The 20,202-nt window shown below is 33.2% G+C and overlaps 1 protein-coding gene across 6 annotated transcripts in view; it reads right to left on the reverse strand.

Annotated features, from left to right (window-relative positions):
• Positions 1 to 3,646: 3,646 nt before the first annotated feature.
• The window catches only part of Rab32 (RAS oncogene family member Rab32), a 35,120-nt gene continuing 18,564 nt past the window's right edge, over positions 3,647 to 20,202 (reverse strand). For 5 of the 6 annotated variants that reach the window (XM_090102509.1, XM_090102506.1, XM_090102507.1 and 2 more), the window contains exons 2-5: positions 14,452 to 14,665; positions 8,942 to 9,123; positions 7,626 to 7,769; positions 3,647 to 4,869 (exon numbers count right to left, since the gene is read on the reverse strand). In XM_090102509.1, coding sequence (XP_089958635.1) covers positions 4,744 to 4,869; positions 7,626 to 7,769; positions 8,942 to 9,123; positions 14,452 to 14,665 — 666 coding nt within the window. In that variant the 3' untranslated portion in view covers positions 3,647 to 4,743. Of the gene's footprint in view, positions 4,870 to 7,625; positions 7,770 to 8,941; positions 9,124 to 14,451; positions 14,666 to 19,421; positions 19,683 to 20,202 lie in introns of those variants that run through there. The other variant, XM_090102510.1, reaches the window with a different exon arrangement.

Here is a 20,202-nt window from a genome sequence, read left to right on the forward strand (position 1 = left end):
GAATTAAGTTGACAAAGTTAATTTAACATGATCGTTAAGTAGAAGGGTGTTATAGACATTGAGAAGGGCATTGACAGACTATGTGTAGAATGTACCCTCTAGCTAAATAAGTATTGGAATATAATTGTCTTTTATTTATAGTGAAAATAAATTGCTGTGCATAAAATAATACATTAAAAAGTACTTACTGGACCTGAACTAAAACAACTTAGTGCGGTAGAGTTTATATTTTTAATGTTTAGGTACATAGATGAGAAATGGAGTGAAAGAGCTTGAAGCAATATTTAAGTATAAGGTCTTAATATTTGACCTCATTCAATTCAGTACTTCAACTTTTTATACACTATAACCAATAATCGAATATGTATGTATCCATACTAATATCACAGTATTACCATTATTTCCTACAGTAGTGCGACGAATGTACTTGTGCAGAGAAACGGAGGGGAACTGGCGGGGGTCGGGCGACGCGGGCCGCGTAAAGCAAACACGCTTAGTTTGCTTTACCTAGCGCGAAAGGATGACGCAGTCGTATTTTTTGTGTAATAATTTTATTATACATAGGTACTTACATATTCTATTATGGCGCGCACAAACTGTTCGGTTTACGGATGTAAATCTACATTGAAATCCCAGAAGGAAACAATATTTCAGAAAGATTGTATTAATTGTATCTGTTGAATTAAAATCAAATCTATGTATATATGTTGTCCTCATTATTTTCTAATCAGATTGTACATCCCAATGCGAATGCATTACTTAGTTAAATGTTATAAATTATAATATACAATTAAGAACATCCAAAAATAAAGTGTCCACGTAAATAATATTTAGCAGTGCAATATCTGTAATTATATAGAGGTATTTATGAACAAATAATTACATCAGATTTAATAATCGCAATTATTACATATGAATACAGATTTCATCATAATATTAATAATCACAATTGTTTTATTTCCCATTTGTTGCAACCCTAGCGTATTTTCGTGTGGCAGCGTCATTACCTACGCTGGCGGCGGCATCGCACGACATCAAAGGCGATTCCTTACTGTAGGAAATAATGGTAATACTGTGCTAATATTATAAATGCGAAAGTAACTCTGTCTGTCTGTCTGTTACTCAATCACGCCTAAACTACTGAACCATGCATTGCAAGCATGAAATTTGGTATGGACATGGAGATATTTTGATACCCGAGAAAGGACATAGGCTACCTTTTATTGCGAAATATGTACCACGGGCGAAGCCGGGGCGGACCACTAGTGCAGATATAAAGCTTTCATGTAGATGACCAGTGACCACCTCCTTGGTACAGTGGTTGACGCGTGAGCGTAGAACCGAGGGGTCCTGGGTTCGATTCCCGGTGGAGACGAAGAAAAAAAAAGGTCTCGGTCTGGCAGGACACAAAAGGCTGATCACCTACTTGTCCCTAAAGAAAATCGATCAGTGAAACAGATGTAGGCATAATGCATCTGCCCCTTACCCCACTTGGGGACAGGGGACTTCACTTTATGTAGAAACATACCTATATATTATGCTGATGCAATATGAAAACATAAAAACATTGTCAAAATATTTTATTAAATATTGCAAACATGTTTTTAATTGCAAACAAAAAAAGATCTTTGAAACCGATACGTAGGTACAGTTATTTACGTGCGTAGTTAGCTATCAATTTAAATCTCATAAAACGATTTACATAATAATTATACCTTATTTTATTACTCTTGCTTCATTTATGTTTCTTATAAATTGTTTATTTATTTTATATTTAATCTACAGAGAAGCCATGTAATAGAATACAAGTGTATAAAGTGTGGATTTAATAATCTATAAAATATTATAACAATCTTATTTTAAACTAGCTGTGCTCCGCGGCATAAGTAATGGGAAAAATCTTACAAAAACAAAACAGTTGTTTTTCCCGTGAACTATGTTTGATTTTTGACTCTAAGTCCTCAGCTATTTACCTATCAAATGTTATTGAAATCGGTTTAGCCGTAAAAGCCTAACAGACAGACAGACTAAGGCATTTATCATGGATAGTATGTATGTAACTTTTTACAAATATGGTATCGAAAAACATGTTTTTAGATAATATCATGATATTGATGATAAAACAAAGGCAAATCTACTTCCCACGCTATAATTATATGAATCACCTGACACATATCTTTTAATGTAAATTTTCGTGAAAGTATTAAGAATTGAAGCCCATGATAAACCAACTAACTTGTTTATCTAGTTGTGTGCTGTTAAAATTCCAATGTTCTATATTTATGTTAACTTTGATAGCGTTAGTTTTGGAGAATTGAATTTTAATTCAACACTGCCATGCTTGGGAAATTTTAACGGACCATTTTATGGTATGTATATTCAATTTGTTATGGTTTATTCATTAACTAGTTATTATGTAATTAAGTTTATTAAAATAAATGTTAAATAATAATAGTATGTAAATAGTAGTACTATTATACAGGGTGTCCCACACGTGTCCCACTATTGGTATACTAAGCGCGAAGGGCCTTGTAGTTTTGCATACACTGATCACGTAAAAAATACTTAAACAACAAAATTACATCAAAAATTTTTTGCTAAATTTTTCCTGAAAATCCATGTTTTCTTCTTTAGCTTCATGCAGCTGGTATATAAATCTTCTCTAATGTGAGCATTTTGTCTATGAAAACATAATCTTAAACGATAGCTCACGTGCTGGTGGCAAAGTTGGGCGGGTTGCTTGTTATGGGTGTACACTGTACACTGTACACTGTACACATAGAGTTTTAAGAATTCATCTATTTGAAAAAAAAAATGCGTCTGGAATTTTATAAGTATTTTCTACGTACTCGATCAGCGTATGCAAAACTATAACCTCCATTGAGCTTAGTATACCAACAGTGGGACACCCTGTATAAGCCATAAGGATTTAATGCACTCACACACTTTAAATGTATTTTTCTGAGAAATGTTGAAGAATGGAAAGAAAAAATGATTACGACGCGAGATTCGAACCTGCGTCTTTTCGCCTGATGTATTTTCCTTTCAAAATATTTTAATTTTTAATGATAATATATTCATCAACTTGATAAAACAGTTTTTTTTTTATTTTATGTGATCTTATAAAGATATGATAGAGTGACAATAATTATTATTAAGAAATAATATTTCATAAAATAATACTCTTTCCTTTTTACTAAAGGAACGTTATGTATTAAGTATGTTGTTTTATTGGTATTTCCAATTTGTTGTAAGAAAGTACCGTACCCGCACGAAGTATCAAGATTCAAGATCGAGACTAGAGATACCAAATGATTTTGTTTTTGCTTGATAATTGAATGGTATTAACCCATTTGTCAATCATGGCTGACAAATCGTTAAATTATCGAGAATTTATAACAAATTCAGTTTTAATCAATTTGATCAACTAAAATGCGTTAAATAATTTGTTACCTATCTATTCGTTTATAATATGTATTATATTATTGAAACGAACTTAATAAGTAGGTATGTATATAATATCTAACTATTTATTTTTCTTTGTTTATGATAAATGCAAAGCGAATGTGACGGAACTAATGCTGTTTAATATCAAAGGAAATTTTGGTTATATATTCTTAACTTACGCAAGAAAAATTAAACATCATTCATTTTTCTAAAACAATTTATTCTGTAATAAATCCACACGCTCACGTACAATAAGTAATACTTATTACAATATTAACTCAATCTATACTCTATTGTATTAATAACATAACTAATTATGACTTTAGCCGAACATGGCACGAGTTTTTGAAAATAGTCCAAGAAAATAAAAAAGATGTTGTCTTCGCTTCGCGAATACATTCCGCTGTTCGAGAAATGTCCAAAATATTGGATATAAGAATCGTATATTAAAAATCGTATTTTAATTTAAATTCGATGTATAGAGGCACTTGAAACATTTTATAATATAAACATCTAAACATTAATTCGGATAAATAATTTATTAATTTACTCAAACAATATCTTCGCTCAAACATGGTTTATATAATTATTAAACATAATCAGATTTGCGAAAACATTACACTAAACATCCCCAGAGTATGTGTATCTATCAACAGTACAAACCTAAGGCCACAGTTATTGTACAAGTCGTCATTATATACAAACGAAATAGTATAAACATTAAACACGTCAAAATTTGTTCACAAGTGGTATTAAAATGTGCAAGAGTAAAAGCAATGACATTTCACATTTACAAATACAGGTGGGGTGATCAGCGTCAATCTTAGACACAATGCCTTAACACTGTCCAAACAAAACTTAGTAATAAAAATGTTTATATAGTTCTGCGAAGTTATTAAAATAAGGTATAAATTCTATCGCGCTAGTGCAATGACGTTTTGCTAAAGATCGAAAACAGCTAGCAAAATCGTCATTGTACTAGAGGCTGAATAAAAAATTGTTCATATTAAAGCGAGGTTCGTTCAGTCACAGTATGTATTATAGAATTATACCACAGTAAACAGATACGAACAGTAGCGTATCTCCCAAAAAAAACGATCGGAACGGCTCACTCACAAAACACATACGCATCGACAAGACTCTTAAGCGGGCAAATGCTTAGAAGTAATACCCTTTGGAGTCTCGTCGTCGTATGTGTTTGAGTGAGGAGTTTCCAACGTTTTATAGGAAGTTTCCCTACTGTTCGCGTCTGTTTACTGTGGCTTTACTGTGATTCAGTGCAGTTGTTCAAAGCGGTCAGCAGGCACACGACTTGCTGGGGCCGCTGTCCCGCGTGTTTTCGCCATTTGCAATCTTGTGGTCGAGCGCGAATCGTTCGCCATCTTTGTCGTTGTTCTGCAGCAGTTTGTCGTTGAGGAGTATCTGGAATAGAAATGTACTAGGTTAGGATATAAATTCATAGAATCACAATCATGAAATTATGTTTCAACGACTAAATACGTATATAAATATGAATTAAAATATAGATAATAATCTAATCACGTCACACGTCAAATCATTTCAATCGTAGAATGATGCATAAAAAAACTTAATTTAATTAAAATACAGTTTCATGAGGATGTAATGGGCACATGAACAAAAGTGAGCGTATTGCACGCCTCATAAGCGAAGCGTTGAGGTGGGTACTACTGTCACTTCGCGCAAAACATCTGATTTTTCAAACTTAAAATGTCTTTATGTATCATACATTGCACTTGTAAGATAATACATACACACACATATTAAGAAAAAACACTATTTTTAACGTTCATGATATTTTTGATGTCATTTTTGTTATTTAAACTAGTTAAAACACAGTTTAAAAAAGTTCTGTCTTGGACGTCCGTGTGTCTGTATGTGCGGATCTTTTTTCTTGTTAACACGATAGCGACCGAAATACTTTACTAATCGAGTCTTTTTTTTTCTCTTACGCTTGAGTATGCTCAGGAATAGAACCCTTTCATTTTTCAGGGTCTGATTCGATGTGGTTTAATTGTTATTAAATAAACAAAAATAATAATTAATAAATATTTATTTAAAAAAATTATGAGGCGTGCACTTTTGGATTTTCCATTTTTTAATATCCTCAATAGTACCTAGGTACTGAAATACAGTGGTATTTATCTATAGAAGTTCAATGCTAATACCATGACCGACTTCTATGATAAAATATAACTACACGAATATGTTAATCTTCTCTAGCGTGACGATGTAACCTTTTCTTGAATAATAGGTACTGAATACATAATTATTTCTTACCAAAGGTACTTTTTATCACATTAACCGCTTGAAGAAATCAATTAGTCAACGAATGATGGTATCTAAAAACATTTTTTGTAATCCACCAATGTGGGAGTATTCTATGACGGTTTTGGTAAGATAGACATTAGATAAGCCGATGGAATTAAAAGCTTTTTCTTATATGTTTGAAATAAAAAACTGACAGCTTCATAAATTATTCAAGCGAGCTTAATATCCATGGCCCCTCGCGTTATAGCTTAAGAGATGACATTTAAAAATATTATAACTAATATTAGGGAATAAATGGTGGAAAACATAATATTGTAGTGATTTGTAAAACTTAAGAAAAGCTTATTGTGGTCTAGTTTATACTTGTATAATATTATCAAGTTAAACATTTTCTTCGGCATTAAATGCTATAGGTTTTGCATAAAAATTATGTTTACACATACATCCCAAAATACCAAACAAAGTCCCAAATAAACAAAAATAACTTAGTGTCATAAAAGTGAAAGAAAAAACATTTTTGATAATAAATCTCTACCCAGCTCTTAAACTACAAAATCGTCTGGATACCAAAACCGGACTGTTTTTTATCGTTTCTTACACCTTAACTAGCTACGGCCACTCGTTTGTTTCATTCTCTAATGGCATTACACAACATTGTGAAATAATACACCATGCTTTTATAAATATGTAAATTTCAAATTATACTTCACAAGGTCATAAACAGCGTTTAAATTAATTTTATAGTAAGGAATTTGTGTATATATTTTATATTTTAACGTGTTCTTAGCAACTGCTATATGAATTGGATATAAATAATTTGATGAGACGTGTTATGAAGATATTAAATTTGAATATTCTTTTGTAGAAGTGAATTGATGGCGGATTGAATTAAATTCCTATTAAGAGGTAAAAGTGGTTTGTTTGAAGTAGGTCGTTAACCAATTAAATAAACGATGATTTACTGAAGATGAAATTTGAAAGTAAAAAGTGAATAAAATGATTCAAGAATAAAATTAACGCTTTAGTGAATACTAAGTGAAAATATTTGAAAGCATAATTTGGCGCATAAATTCGGAGCTTTATCATTTTCATTTTTTGTTTTTACGCTTTCTAGGTTGTGCCAAAAAAATTATGACAAATTCGATTCTGGAAAACAAAGCCCTCTGTGACGTTTAAAATAAAAAGAGTTAAGAAAAAATTCCACCAAAAACAATACGTTTTGCAAACTAAGGGTTCATTACAATAAACAAACGCAAGTAAACACAGAAAAATATATCTAAGAACTAAAGAATCCAATTACAATGACGTTATAATACGTACATCGTAATTACACGTAGCAATGGAACGTTCATTGCATGTCAATCATAATTTATGTGTCTAGTTCATACACAATGGATAAATATATTGAGCTTTGAATCGATTGAACAATTTGACGGTAATAATATCGTATTAGCATTGATCGAATATCTGACTACAATTTAAGTAAAAAAACTAAAGACTAATTTCGGTATAGTTTTGTTATTAAAGTTATACTGGTTTTCCTATAAAATATCCATGATTTAGCCAAATTTAAAGAAAAAAAAAACAATCACAATGTACATATATTTGATCATAGAATTTGTACATTAGAATTGACACACACATTTTTTTGTATCGAGAAACTGTTCTTCAGGTATATAAGTGTTAAATTAAATCTGTAAGCCTTCGTTAATCATTTGATATCAAAAAATTACCTTAGTTAACTGTGGTCTGTGGCCAAAACTTTAACGTTTTGCCCGCACCCTATCTTAGTTACTTACTCAATAAAGAGAACATTTCGTACCCTATTTGCGTTTAACCTAAGACAAAAAATATAGTCAAAATAATAAAAAAATCCTTTTTTTTCTCACCTTATTAACTAATGAGCGGGCCGCCTCTTCAATGTTGATGTTTTCCTTCGCCGACGTTTCGAACCAACCAGCGAATCCCTTCTCCCGGCAATACTCGTCCATCTTCGCTGGCGAGTTCACAATACCCTCCTTTTGCTGGTCGCACTGGGGTAAAAAAAGTACAGGTAAAACAAACCATTTATAATCTTGTCTTATATAACCGGACGTCACGGTTATTGCCATGACGCGACCTTGAAATTTTACTCTCAACACGCCTAAATAAGTTTGATAAGTTTCAGTTTTATGGGCATTTTTTTAATTGTTGTAACAATTGTTGCGTAAATCTAAACGTTACATTTTTGCCCTTAACCATATTAATTACGATTGTAGAACTATATTCATGAGATTATTTTGATCCTAATACAGAGTAGAAATTTAGGTCACGATGCAATTGCTGATTTCTGAGAAATGCATCAACAAACAATCATTCATTCTACTCGTATAGGTAGTCGATAATTTGCATGTACTTTGTTAGTTAATGGGTATCTATAGTTTTGCATTTCAGTGAAATCTAGTAAAAGTTATCTATCGGATACTCAGACCACAGTCGCGTTTTTCACGCAATAAAGGCAAAAAAATTATAATGACTGTAACATATTTCAATTACATGAACCTAAATGAAAAATACCAATTGGAATTCACATCAACAAACATCAATCATTCGAGCGAAACACTGAGTACAAGAAAAACATTGAATAAAACAGATGGATCTTTTCATCGCAACTGCAACTTTATAGGATGAAGAAAATTTATAACATATCTTGGTGAGTTAGTCTAATTTGCTGATATTATCTGGATAAGATTTTAGAATCTTAGGATTCTTAGATTTATATTTTCAGGGAAATCCCACAGAACTGATTTATTTTAACTTTCGTATGCAGATAAAATATAACAACCATAAAATAAAAAATAGTACTTGAGTACTTTTTGACAGGCAAATGATCATATGCATGTTCATAAATTATATTTAAAAAAATTGGTTGTTTGTAAAGTAGGTTTACGATCGAGATGTTTACGTGATAACGTCTTATTGGTGGCAGCGCTCGAGATGAGACGGGAGATCGGTCCGTCTCTCTCTCGTTATACCTGCGATCGCGCTCGTGAGGTTTTGGTGTGACACAAGTTTCTGAACATGTCACCCAACTAAAACGATTTTAAAAACGTTATCACGTTAAAAAAAATATGTCTCATCTGGTTATCAGATCAGTGAATGTCGATCTCCTACCGGCTCAGACTAATAGCGGGTAGTAATCACCAAGTTCATATTATGTACTAACCTTATTAGCCAACAGTATGCACGGTATCGGCGATCCATCGGGCAGTTGCACCTTAGTATCAAGATCATTCTTCCACTTGACAACCGCATCAAATGTGGCCACTCGCGACACGTCGAAAACTATGAACGCGCCAACCGCTTCCTTGTAGTACACCCGCGTCATGTTGCCGAAACGCTCTTGGCCTGTACGGGTAAAAAGTAAATAATGGTAAGCAAAAACATTTATGATAGTTAGTTAAAAACAAATTAAAGATAGATACATATATAAAGAAAAGACATGACACATTTTTTTTGAGTATGCTCTTGGTCTATGTTGTTTACGGGGAATAGAATACATATTAAAGTCAATAAAAGTATGTACAGTATTAATTAGGTATAAAAATAGCGCAAGCTGTAAATGGTTCCATAATAAAAACTTATACCTTATAAATAGATAAATTAAAATAAGTTGATAACAAAACACGTATAAAATCAATCAAGAAAATGATAGTTTCAAAGCGCTTGTCTTATTTCTCGCAGTTACTAAGAACATCCAATTTATTTATAAAGGTTAGTTTACCATCAACATTATGTCGAAACACACTTCGTTATAATGATGTATGATTTAATACAAGTAGGCACATAATTAAATGGTGAATATAGATGAACCGGTAATATTCCTTATAAATTTCTTGTGTGAAATCGCGGTATATTTGCTGATATAAACTTTACCCAATACAAGTATCCCTTTTCTATGGACATCTTCAATTCATTGTTACAAGGCGACGCTTTTTTGCTTGTCGTCGGTTACCCTTTATTAGAGAGGTATAAAAAACTTTTATATCCTTCACAAACTCTCTAAATTTATATCCACCCTTTATATTTTTACACAGGTTACTCTATTGTCTTTTAAATTCAGGTAGATCATTCGGTTTCTAAATAAATGTGTAAACCCGAATAGAAAGTATGGCGTCTTAAAAAACATCTTAGACTCGGTCTTTCTTTATACTGATTTAAAAAAATGTTTGAAAATGACAGGTCAATAAACTGTTATCTCCGTGTGCATTTCTTTAAAATTATTTGATTAAAACGTTGTTTATTTACATAAATTAATAACGATAAAAGTAAGACAACGAAAATGATACATTTAAAACGCAATTTGCTTTTGCAAATGGATAATTTATAATTTCCAAAGCAAAAAACTAGCCGCTACTTTTTCCTTCAGTTCTTGATGCAATGTTTTTACGCCACTTTTATAGCGTGTAGTTAACTTAGAAAATATTAAGAAAACACGCATGATGTAAACGTTATTAAGATGGATCGCAGACAGACACGCACACAAACTGTATATGTATAGTTAATTAATCATTAAAATATCTCAATTTATTTTTTAATTACATATTTTTATTAAAAACGTTTTTAGTGGATAATTAATAGACACGTCACGATACAAAGTGAGAAAAGTAGTAATAAAATATTATATTATAAATTACTTTAATTGGCTGATGTGAAAGTAACTCCACTTGTCTTTTTTTTTAGGTTGTACAGGAACCGCTAAATCGCGCAATCACGTCATACCTGAATATGTATGGAAAACTATTGTAAAAACTACAACAAAAACAAAAACGAAAGCGAAAACGAAGGCGAAAAGCGCCTACAGTTAGCCAATTAGATATAACAACAATGCCGGATATATAAAATTGAATTATTTAATTCGGATATGTAACAATATCCAGCTGTGTTTTTATTATTTAAAGTGCAACTTTTACTTTTAAATAACCGATTAATTTCAGAACGAAAATATAAATAGTAAACTAAAAACATATGAATAAAATTAAAAGGAAAAATATTAAAATTATTGCAGGCACGCGCGCTTCACATTGCCACAGAAATTGTATACAATTTCTAGTTAAAAAAATGTTACATAAACTGAATTAAATATTAAAGCATTCATTCAAAATACTTATTGAAAAAAAAAACCGGCCAAGTGCGAGTCGGTCTCGCGCACCGAGGGTTCCGTACAAACCTGCAAGGTTTACAAAGTACAATTTATGGTTTTCGTAATTTTTCCTTTATCTATGCTATAAGACGTTGCTTCGTACCAAATTTCAAGATTCTGAGTTCACGGGAAGCACCCTGTAGGTTTTGATTCCCTTGCAAATGTCGAAAATTTGCGGCATAAACGGCTGTATCTTTTGATTGCGTTGGCTTAGAAGTTTGATTTTTTCACAGCTTCAAGGGACAGTAGACCTGAGTAATTGATATAAATTTCAGCTTCATACCTCCACGCGTTCCTGAGAAAAAGGGTCTTGACAGACGGACGGACGGACGGACGGACGGACGGACGGACGGACGGACGGACAGACGGACAACAAAGTGATCCTATAAGGGTTCCGTTTTTTCCTTTTGAGGTACGGAACCCTAAAAATACATACGAACATAGAACCTCCTCTTTTTTTTAAAAACGGTCAAAACATTAATCGACCAATTATACGAAATACGGTACAACCGGTTAAAAATACTGGCTGCATATTACATTCGATGTCCCCGAATTTCATTATTTTGTGCTGTTTAATCGATAGCTGGTAGTGGATTTTCTTAACAAACTGCTTTTATTTTCCATCAAAAATGCGTAGTTCTTGTGAAAATCGAAATTGAAAATGATATTTTTTAAGGTTATTTTTGTACTAAAAACGCAACTTAAAGTAAAATCTTAAGCCATTATAGTATCAAAATGTCTAATTATCACACTCACACGCATTATTTTTAAATATATTTACGTACCTATTACTTTATTTACATATTACAATTTATTTTGTCAAAATAGTATTTTAACAATTTAGTATAGCCAAAAATCGTTCCATATTTTGTATTCACAACAAGCCACAGATAACACAGATTAGTTAATATGACGCAGATCACAGATTAGCAATACAAATATACTAGCTTATCATAGAGTATAAATGATACATTTTAATTTTTAATGTTTTTTTTATAGCTCACTTGCTTCAGTTTTAAAAATCGATTAACTTTTACTTTTAGTATTCAAATAGGTAGCGAGGAGCGAAGCGACGAGCGTGTTAGGTTAACTGTTGAACTGCCGCACGAGCCGAGTGAGCGAAGCGAGCGTGCCGCGGCAGCGGCCGGCGAGTGCCAGAAGCGACTTTAGGGCGATTCCCACTCAAACAAAAAAAAACTACGTAGGTTTAAACAACCTGTTTGTATTTTATTTATGTATCGTAAAATTTTTGTTATTATCAAATGCTATCTAAATTAAAATTACGAAGTGTCTAGTCGTCCGCTAAACGGATGAATAAAATAAATTAGTCGTCCGATTACCGGATGAATAAAATAATTTAATCGTCCGATTATTCGGATTACTAGATAACCTTTTAACACTAAAGCTAGTTGGGTTGGACTAAAGCAAAGGGGGCTCAGGACTTAGAAAATTTTTGATGGAGTTGGTGTCATTATAACACCTATTTATTATTGTTTTATCGTAAAGATTACGCTAATATAAGCATGTTTTATAGGAACAACTTTTCTCTAAAATCAAAAATGGCCGAGATATTCGCCCTCAATTCGTTAGGTTAGGTTTAGGTTAGGTTAGGTTAGGTTTCTTAAAAAAAAACTACACAGAAATAGGAGCCCCGCGAAGCGGGGCTCCGTCGACGCGCAAAAAAAATCAAGTTTAGGTTAGGTTAGCCGTTAGGTTAGGTTAGGTTAGGTTTCTTAAAAAAAAAACTACACAGAAACAGGAGCCCCGCGAAGCGGGGCTCCGTCGACGCGCAAAAAAAAATCAAGTTTAGGTTAGGTTAGCCGTTAGGTTAGGTTAGGTTAGGTTTCTTAAAAAAAAAACTACACAGAAATAGGAGCCCCGCGAAGCGGGGCTCCGTCGACGCACAAAAAAATCAAATACCTACGTGTGCCCTCCTCCCCCCTCTCCTCCCCCCACAAAAAACCTATAATACGTGCGGCAGTTCTCTAAAGAATTATTATTTTATTCATCCGATAATCGGACAACTAATTTATTTTATTCATCCGTTTAGCGGACGACTAGCGCTGTCCTTAAAATTATTTTTGACAAATTCATTTTAAAAATCACTTTCGAATTATATTTATTATCTACAATTGTGAACGCGTCATATAACATTTATTATCTATAATGGCATGTCGTAAATACGTGGTAAATACAAACTTACATTTTCCAGGTAATATAATTTAAGAAATTGTTATAAATAAATTAATAATACGGCATTATATTTAAAAATATTGCCTGTGTGCGAGATTACTAGAAGTTTTAATACGACAATGGTATAAAAGTGTCGTTTTTAGTACAAAAATAACCTTAAAAAAAATAATTTTCATTTTCGATTTTCACAAAAACTACGCATTTTTGTTGGAAAAGAAAAGCAGTTTGTTAAGAAAATCCACTACCAGCTATCGATTAAACAGCACAAAATAATGAAATTCGGGGACATCGAATCAAATATTTAACCAAAATACTTTCTACACAAGAACTGAACAGAAATTCTACTATTTTTTGTACCTACTAATATTATGTTTATTGTATAATAAAAGCAAAACATACCTTATAAATTTTAATATGGAATCATAGTAACAAGGGCCAAAAATAGAAGGCAGTAGATAATTATCAAGGACATAAACATCCAGGCAAATGCTAGTTCCATTTCATCCATTTTATATGCAAAAGATACTCTTAATATATTTAAATTAATATTCCTTTATTTTCTTACATTATACGTTTGTCTTACATCAATTGAATTGAAAGCTGTATGATTTTGACATTTAAAATGTTTCTTTTTGATAACGTTTTTAATTTTTTACTTTTTTCAAGATACTAGAAACTTCTTTTGACCATTTAAACCTATGTAAACACCCTTATAAAAATATCAATGTTGTTCCTTTGAAATAAAAAATATTTTAAATTTACACATATAGGGTATAAATAGGAATACGGCCTACGAATATATGAAATACTAGATTTCCGCTCGCGGCTTCGCCCGCGTTTTCAAAGGAAAACCCGCATAGTTCCTGTTCCCGTGGGATTTCCGGGATAAAACCTATCCTATGTGTTAATCCAAGTTACCCTCTATATGTGTGCTGAATTTCATTGTAATCGGTTCAGTAGTTTTTACGTGATTAAGAGTAAGAGCGTATACGCACTATGCGGGTAGCCGTCCGGCTGACCGCAAGCACAATTATGTACGTAATATTCATTTCTATGCGCACTGCGATGCGGCTACCGCAGACCGCACAGTGCGCATAGAAATGAATATTACGTACATAATTGTGCTTGCGGTCAGCCGGACGGCTACCCGCATAGTGCGTATACGCTCTTACAAACATCCATACAAACTTTCGCCTTTATAATATATATTAGATATTATTTATTATGTAACCATTTACAGATGCGAGGGAACAAAGTACAGATCTCAAAACTTATTTCACTTCGTTCATTCAAAACTGAATTGAATAATAACCTAATACCTCATATAGAACAATATTTACCTGCAATATCCCATAGCTGCAAGCGTATAATAGTGTTCGCGTCCCAATTCAGCACTTTCAAGGCGAAATCAACACCAATAGTCGCTCTGTAGTGCTGACTAAAGAACTGGTGCACATATCGTTTGATGATGGACGTCTTCCCCGTTCCCAGTTCGCCGATCACCAGGATCTTGTATAGGTGTTCCCGCCTCTCAGCGCTGGATGTGGCGTGAGACTGCAAGGAGGAATGGATAGATAAGTATGATTGTTTTTGTATGAAATGAACGTGGCTTTGTATGGAAATAACGCAGAGATTTTCAGTGTAATGTTGCAAGGAACAGCAACGAGAAATGTATAGATAAGTATGCTTGTTTTTGTATTGAAAAGAACCTAGTATGTAATATAAACCTCTTAGTGCTTAATGTTGCAAGACGCTGCAAAGAGAAATCTATACTATTAATATGATAAAGCTGAAGAGTTTATTTGTTTGAACACGCTAATCTCAAGATCTACTGGTCCGATTTTAAAAATTCTTTCGGTGTTGGATAGCCCATTTATCGAGGAAGGCTATATATCATCACGCTAAGACCAACAGAAGCGGAGCCACGCGGGTGAAACCGCGGAGTGCAGCCAGTGTATGGATATGTAAGATTTTTAAACACGCTTTTATTAGCTCCGACTCCAACTCCTGTAGACTCGATTTTAAACGGACAGATTTCATTCAAACTTTGTACACTTATCGAGAATCGGTGACATGACAATAATTTCCTGAGCTTCAGTGACTTTTTTATTTTTTTTTAACTAAATTAATGTTTATACTAGAACCGGTAAGCAAGATCACCTGATGGATAGCGGTACCTACCCAGTACCCACCGCCCATGCAGTTAGTTGACAGCTTTTAAAGGGAAAGGGCTAAAGACAGGATTGATGGCGATAAGTTTGAGGATAAGAATACGGGCCTTCTTGAAAAAATAAATCTAGAATAATAAACATCTAACGTACCTAACTTAACCTAAACAATCCATTAAAAACAAAAATACAAAATCTGAAAATCCTAATAAGAATACAAGAAAAAATTGATTGAAAAAGGCTTCCAATAATCATCTTTATAAATATGAGGTAAAAGCAGTTGTAGTTGTATTCAATAAATAAAATGCTTTTTTTACGATTTTTTTTTACCTAAAAGTTACTGGAGAGTATGTAAGTTATGGCTAGCTGGCTGTAAGTTATGGCTGGCTAGCTGGCTAGGATCCTCCGGGGGGCCAGGATTGGCTCAGGTGCCGTTGTGGTACGGCGAGGTATGGCGGCTAGTGGTCGCGGCCTGGCAACTTGGCTGGGCAAAATGGGGTTGGAAGGTCGATCGGGGCTCGTTTGGGTCTCGTTCCGACCGACTGGCAGGGGGCTGCGCTTTGCGGCGGTGGATGGCGGCCAGAGGTCGCGTGCGTTGTTTTTTGTTGGTAGTCTAACTACCAACAAAACAGGGGGCGGGATCCCGACGCGTCACTTTTGTGACACGCGGTGACTCCTGGGTGTAGGGCGGCGGCTGTCCTGCGACAGCCGTCTGCCAACTCGTAATCCGGTCCGTGGGGCCGGACCGAGGGCCGCCACCTCTGGTGTGAGGTGGGGGCTGCGAGGGAAACCTCTATAAAAGTGCGCCGGAGGGTCCTTCGACGCGTGAATCACGTTTCAGAGGACCTTTCGGCACGCGCCCTTCGGCCGGTCGGTGCTGGCCGCTGGGGTCGAGGGTTTGGGGAACGCCGATGATGGAACGGGGAACAATCCATCATCGGCGAGCGGGTGGCGTGGGCTCGTGTACAGCTTGCGCCGCCCCGGGGTGGGCATTTGGTGGAGGGCCTGGAAACGGGCAAGTGGCGGAGGGCCTGGAAACGGGCAACTGCTGGGCGGGACATGCGGAAGATTGCGAATGTGTACCCGCATCCCGTCTAAAGCAGCGCGTTGGTACACGGTGGGGTTTTAGTCGGTAGGAATCCGACATAACCCACGGCTCCTTCCCCGGGAGCCGTGGGTATCTTAGGCAAGATTTCCCCACTTAAAAAAAAAAAAAAAAAAAAGAGTATGTAAGTTAAGGTAATAATTAAACATTCTTGATTCGAACGACAGAATTAAAATACCAGTTCTTATCAGCTGTAGACGTTTAAAAAATAATTCAGATCTTTTCCCACGCTTTACCGAAAAATAATATTTTTTATGTGTACAAGCGATTTTTGATCTTATCTATATATTCTAAGAACCTAATTCCAACGAAGATGTGAACCAACACTATATTTAAAGTTAGATTATCGAGACGAAAACCAACTACCATAATGATCTTATGGTTTTTTGCTTCGTTGCTGCCGGCAACGTTGTTAAAAAGGGAGAGATTATAGTTATAACTTATAAAACGTTATTTGAAATCACGACTTTATACTTATTATGTTATGATTAATTATCGTCTAAAGTTCAGGCTTACATAAACAAGGAGTTAATTGTCTTTCTATTCATATAAAGGTACAAAATTGTCCACTCTCTGTATACCTATGTTTAACGTAGAAATGTGTGAAATAATTAAAAATACAATTGTAATTTGAAACAAATTGATGGACACAAAACAAAGGAACTAAACGTTATTAATGTGTGAATATTCAACACGGTTGCAGTCGTTGATTTCGCGTGAACAAGCTAATTATATTCTAATGGTTAATTCACTTGTATTTATAAGAGGCACGAAAGTCTATACCGTATTTATAACGGAAAGAATTGTAGGTATGCTCTACCTAAATTACGCCTAATTTCTTCAGGCATTTCGATCGATACAGAGTTATAATTTATGGAGTTTCTTGCCGGTTCTTCTGCATAGGTACAGCTTCTCGAATCGGTGGTAAATGTTAAGAAATTATTATAACGATTCAAAAATGCTTCTAGGAGTAGAAGAAATAAATAAATATTTGAGTTTGAGTTTAACAAAAAAGCTACGAGAAACTACCTTCTGTCGATATGTTTAAAAATACAACACTATAGACAGATTATTATGAAAAGTATTTTATTCCGGTATTGTACCTACTCACACGTAGATAATAAATTACCTACCTGGTAATTCAAAATAGAACAAACATGCATTTCAGAGCATTAAATGAAAACAATTCGATCCATTGAATGTAATACGCCTTTCATGAAACTTTAAAGTTAAATTATGTCAATAAATAAATGTCGAAGCTATATTTTGACCAACGCCTAGTGACGACCTTTGACATAATCGTTTGACAAAATTAATGTTCCTTTTAACATTGGGATACAATGACGATTCAGGCTTATAATTGGGATATTCATGAATAGAAAATAATTCATTAAGATGGGACCCATTGTGACCTGTTTATCTCTTAATGAAGACAGTAAAGTATTGATGTAAAAATTAAAAAACTAATATAAAAACATTATCTATATTAATGATATAATGTTATCTTAATAGGTTAAGCTTTAAAAAACGGATCTAAATAGTGTTTAGCGTTATGAAGACAACATTTTACTAAACATGGGTATTTTATAAACATAGGTAGGTTCACTGAAATACATATTTAGCTTGACATTTTTCATATAATTGGTCCATCACGGAGTCTATTAATTACGTAAACTTAGAAATAACATGAAATTTTCATAATACTTATAGTCTCCATAAAAAGTTATTTTTATAAAAAACCGTATGAATAAAAAGGAAGTTTAATAGAGTCTCGATAAAAAAGTTATTTCTATAAAAGGTCCATATAATAAAACAATAAAGAAACATTTGTTCCACGATTCTTTCCCACGATTATCTAACTTTAGACTCGGAATTAAATCATTTGTAAAAAAAAACAGCATCTGATGATATTTTAGATAAACTTTATATTTGAACATTTTATCACTATTTCTTGTCATAAATAAGGAATAAAAGATTTAAATTATTGTATGATCACCATCTCAAGAATTCAAATGCATTCATGAAATGTTAAAAAATTAAAATAGTTTCAAATATCACATTGTGCATTATTAATTTTGTATCTACAATACTTTGACATAATAGTTTAGTTTATTATCAAATTATACACTATTACAATATGACACTTTGTTCTGCATACCAAAGAATCCATATTTTATATAATTTAAATTATTAAGATATATTTATAGCTTAAATTGCAATATCATTTATAGATTATGTCAAAATATATCAATAATAATGGTTGTATCAACATATTTCATGTAGAATGTCGATAAACCGTAATTAATAATAGTGTTATCCAAATCACTATTAAAAAACTAAATACCAATTACCAAGTCAAGTTAGTTCGAAATACTTGGTACGTTTCATTGTTGTGAACTATACAACTAATCTATTCATTCGTTAATGTCAACAAAATCATTAAACTAATGTAAGGTAATTTGTTCTTATAATTGTCATTAACTGATCGTTCCAATCATTAAATCAAACTACTAAATTCCAATTCATTTATTATCAGGACTACTAAGCCTATCAGAAATTACAAAATATGATCGCTAGACACTGAATCTCGTCTCTGAAATGTTTTTTTATTCAACTAAGCTTATTTTAGAAAGGCTTTTATATCTTCATAATATAAATTATAAAAAACCAATTCATGTAATTAATTTAAGCATTTTTAAATTGTACCTAATGAGGCATTTCAAGTTTAAAAAAACCTCTCTCTACTTGCTCTTTATAAAAGTGACAAAGCAATTTAAACAATTGAAAAACGTGTAACAAAATATTTACCTAAACGGAGAGTCAAAATAGAGTGTTTATCATTTGATGGGTTTGTTGAGAAAGTTTTGAAACTACAACCGGCATATATAATGTAGGTATGTCGCAACAAATAGCAGATAATATTACACCATAAACTAACCTTATTAGTGCCTGTATGAAAACTATTGCCATTCTATATTATAACCTTGTTTTAAGATAACTTGTACCACAAATAAAAAATACAAAATATGTAACTTACACCCCGATTCTGCTTCGGCGACATAATTCACGATTACAAATAATATTATAACTGTTCGTCAAGAAACACAAAAGTACAACCAATGTAATTGAACTTTCAAACGATATAGAATTTCTTCTGTGTCATTTAACATGGCACCTAGCACTTCTTAGCTGTCAAACGAAATTTGCATCTTACGCGCCATAAAAAGAAAAAAGAAAAAACTAAAAAAGAACAATTTGAATAGAGAACAATTCCCGAATGTTCTAGAACGAATTTCGAGGTGTCACTAACGAAGTATATGAACAACTATTGGTTCAAGCAACTAAGCGTCTATTTATTAAGTACAGTAAAGTGTGGGGTGGTGTTATCGGCCAATGATAACGAGTCGAGTATTTGTCATTTGCACTCCTTACTGAGTAATTATGTTTACCTAATGCTACTAAAGGAATACATGTGTTTGTAAACTAAAAACACTTGAGAATTTTGAAGGAATATGCATATCCAAATCATTCATTTAGTATAGAGTTTTATTCTCCTATCAAATCTCTATATTATAATTTTAAGAAGTTTTTGTGGTAAATAACCACCGGGGAGTAAATCAAACTTGTGATTATTATGTCGAGTCATCATAGTCCTAAATGTTTATATTAACAAAAGTAATCTTTAAAATCTTTGTAGGATTAATAATTTACGACGCATGACATAGCATTTCTAAAATTCTGTCAACATACAAGTTACGATTATACACGTTAATTTCTCTAAGTAGATATGCTCCAATAGACACACTAAAATAATAAAA

This window comes from Colias eurytheme, chromosome 6, assembly GCF_061535395.1.
Source record: "Colias eurytheme isolate Ceu_HAF_F1 chromosome 6, ilColEury1 Martin Lab GWU primary, whole genome shotgun sequence".
Classification (NCBI taxonomy): domain Eukaryota; kingdom Metazoa; phylum Arthropoda; class Insecta; order Lepidoptera; family Pieridae; genus Colias; species Colias eurytheme.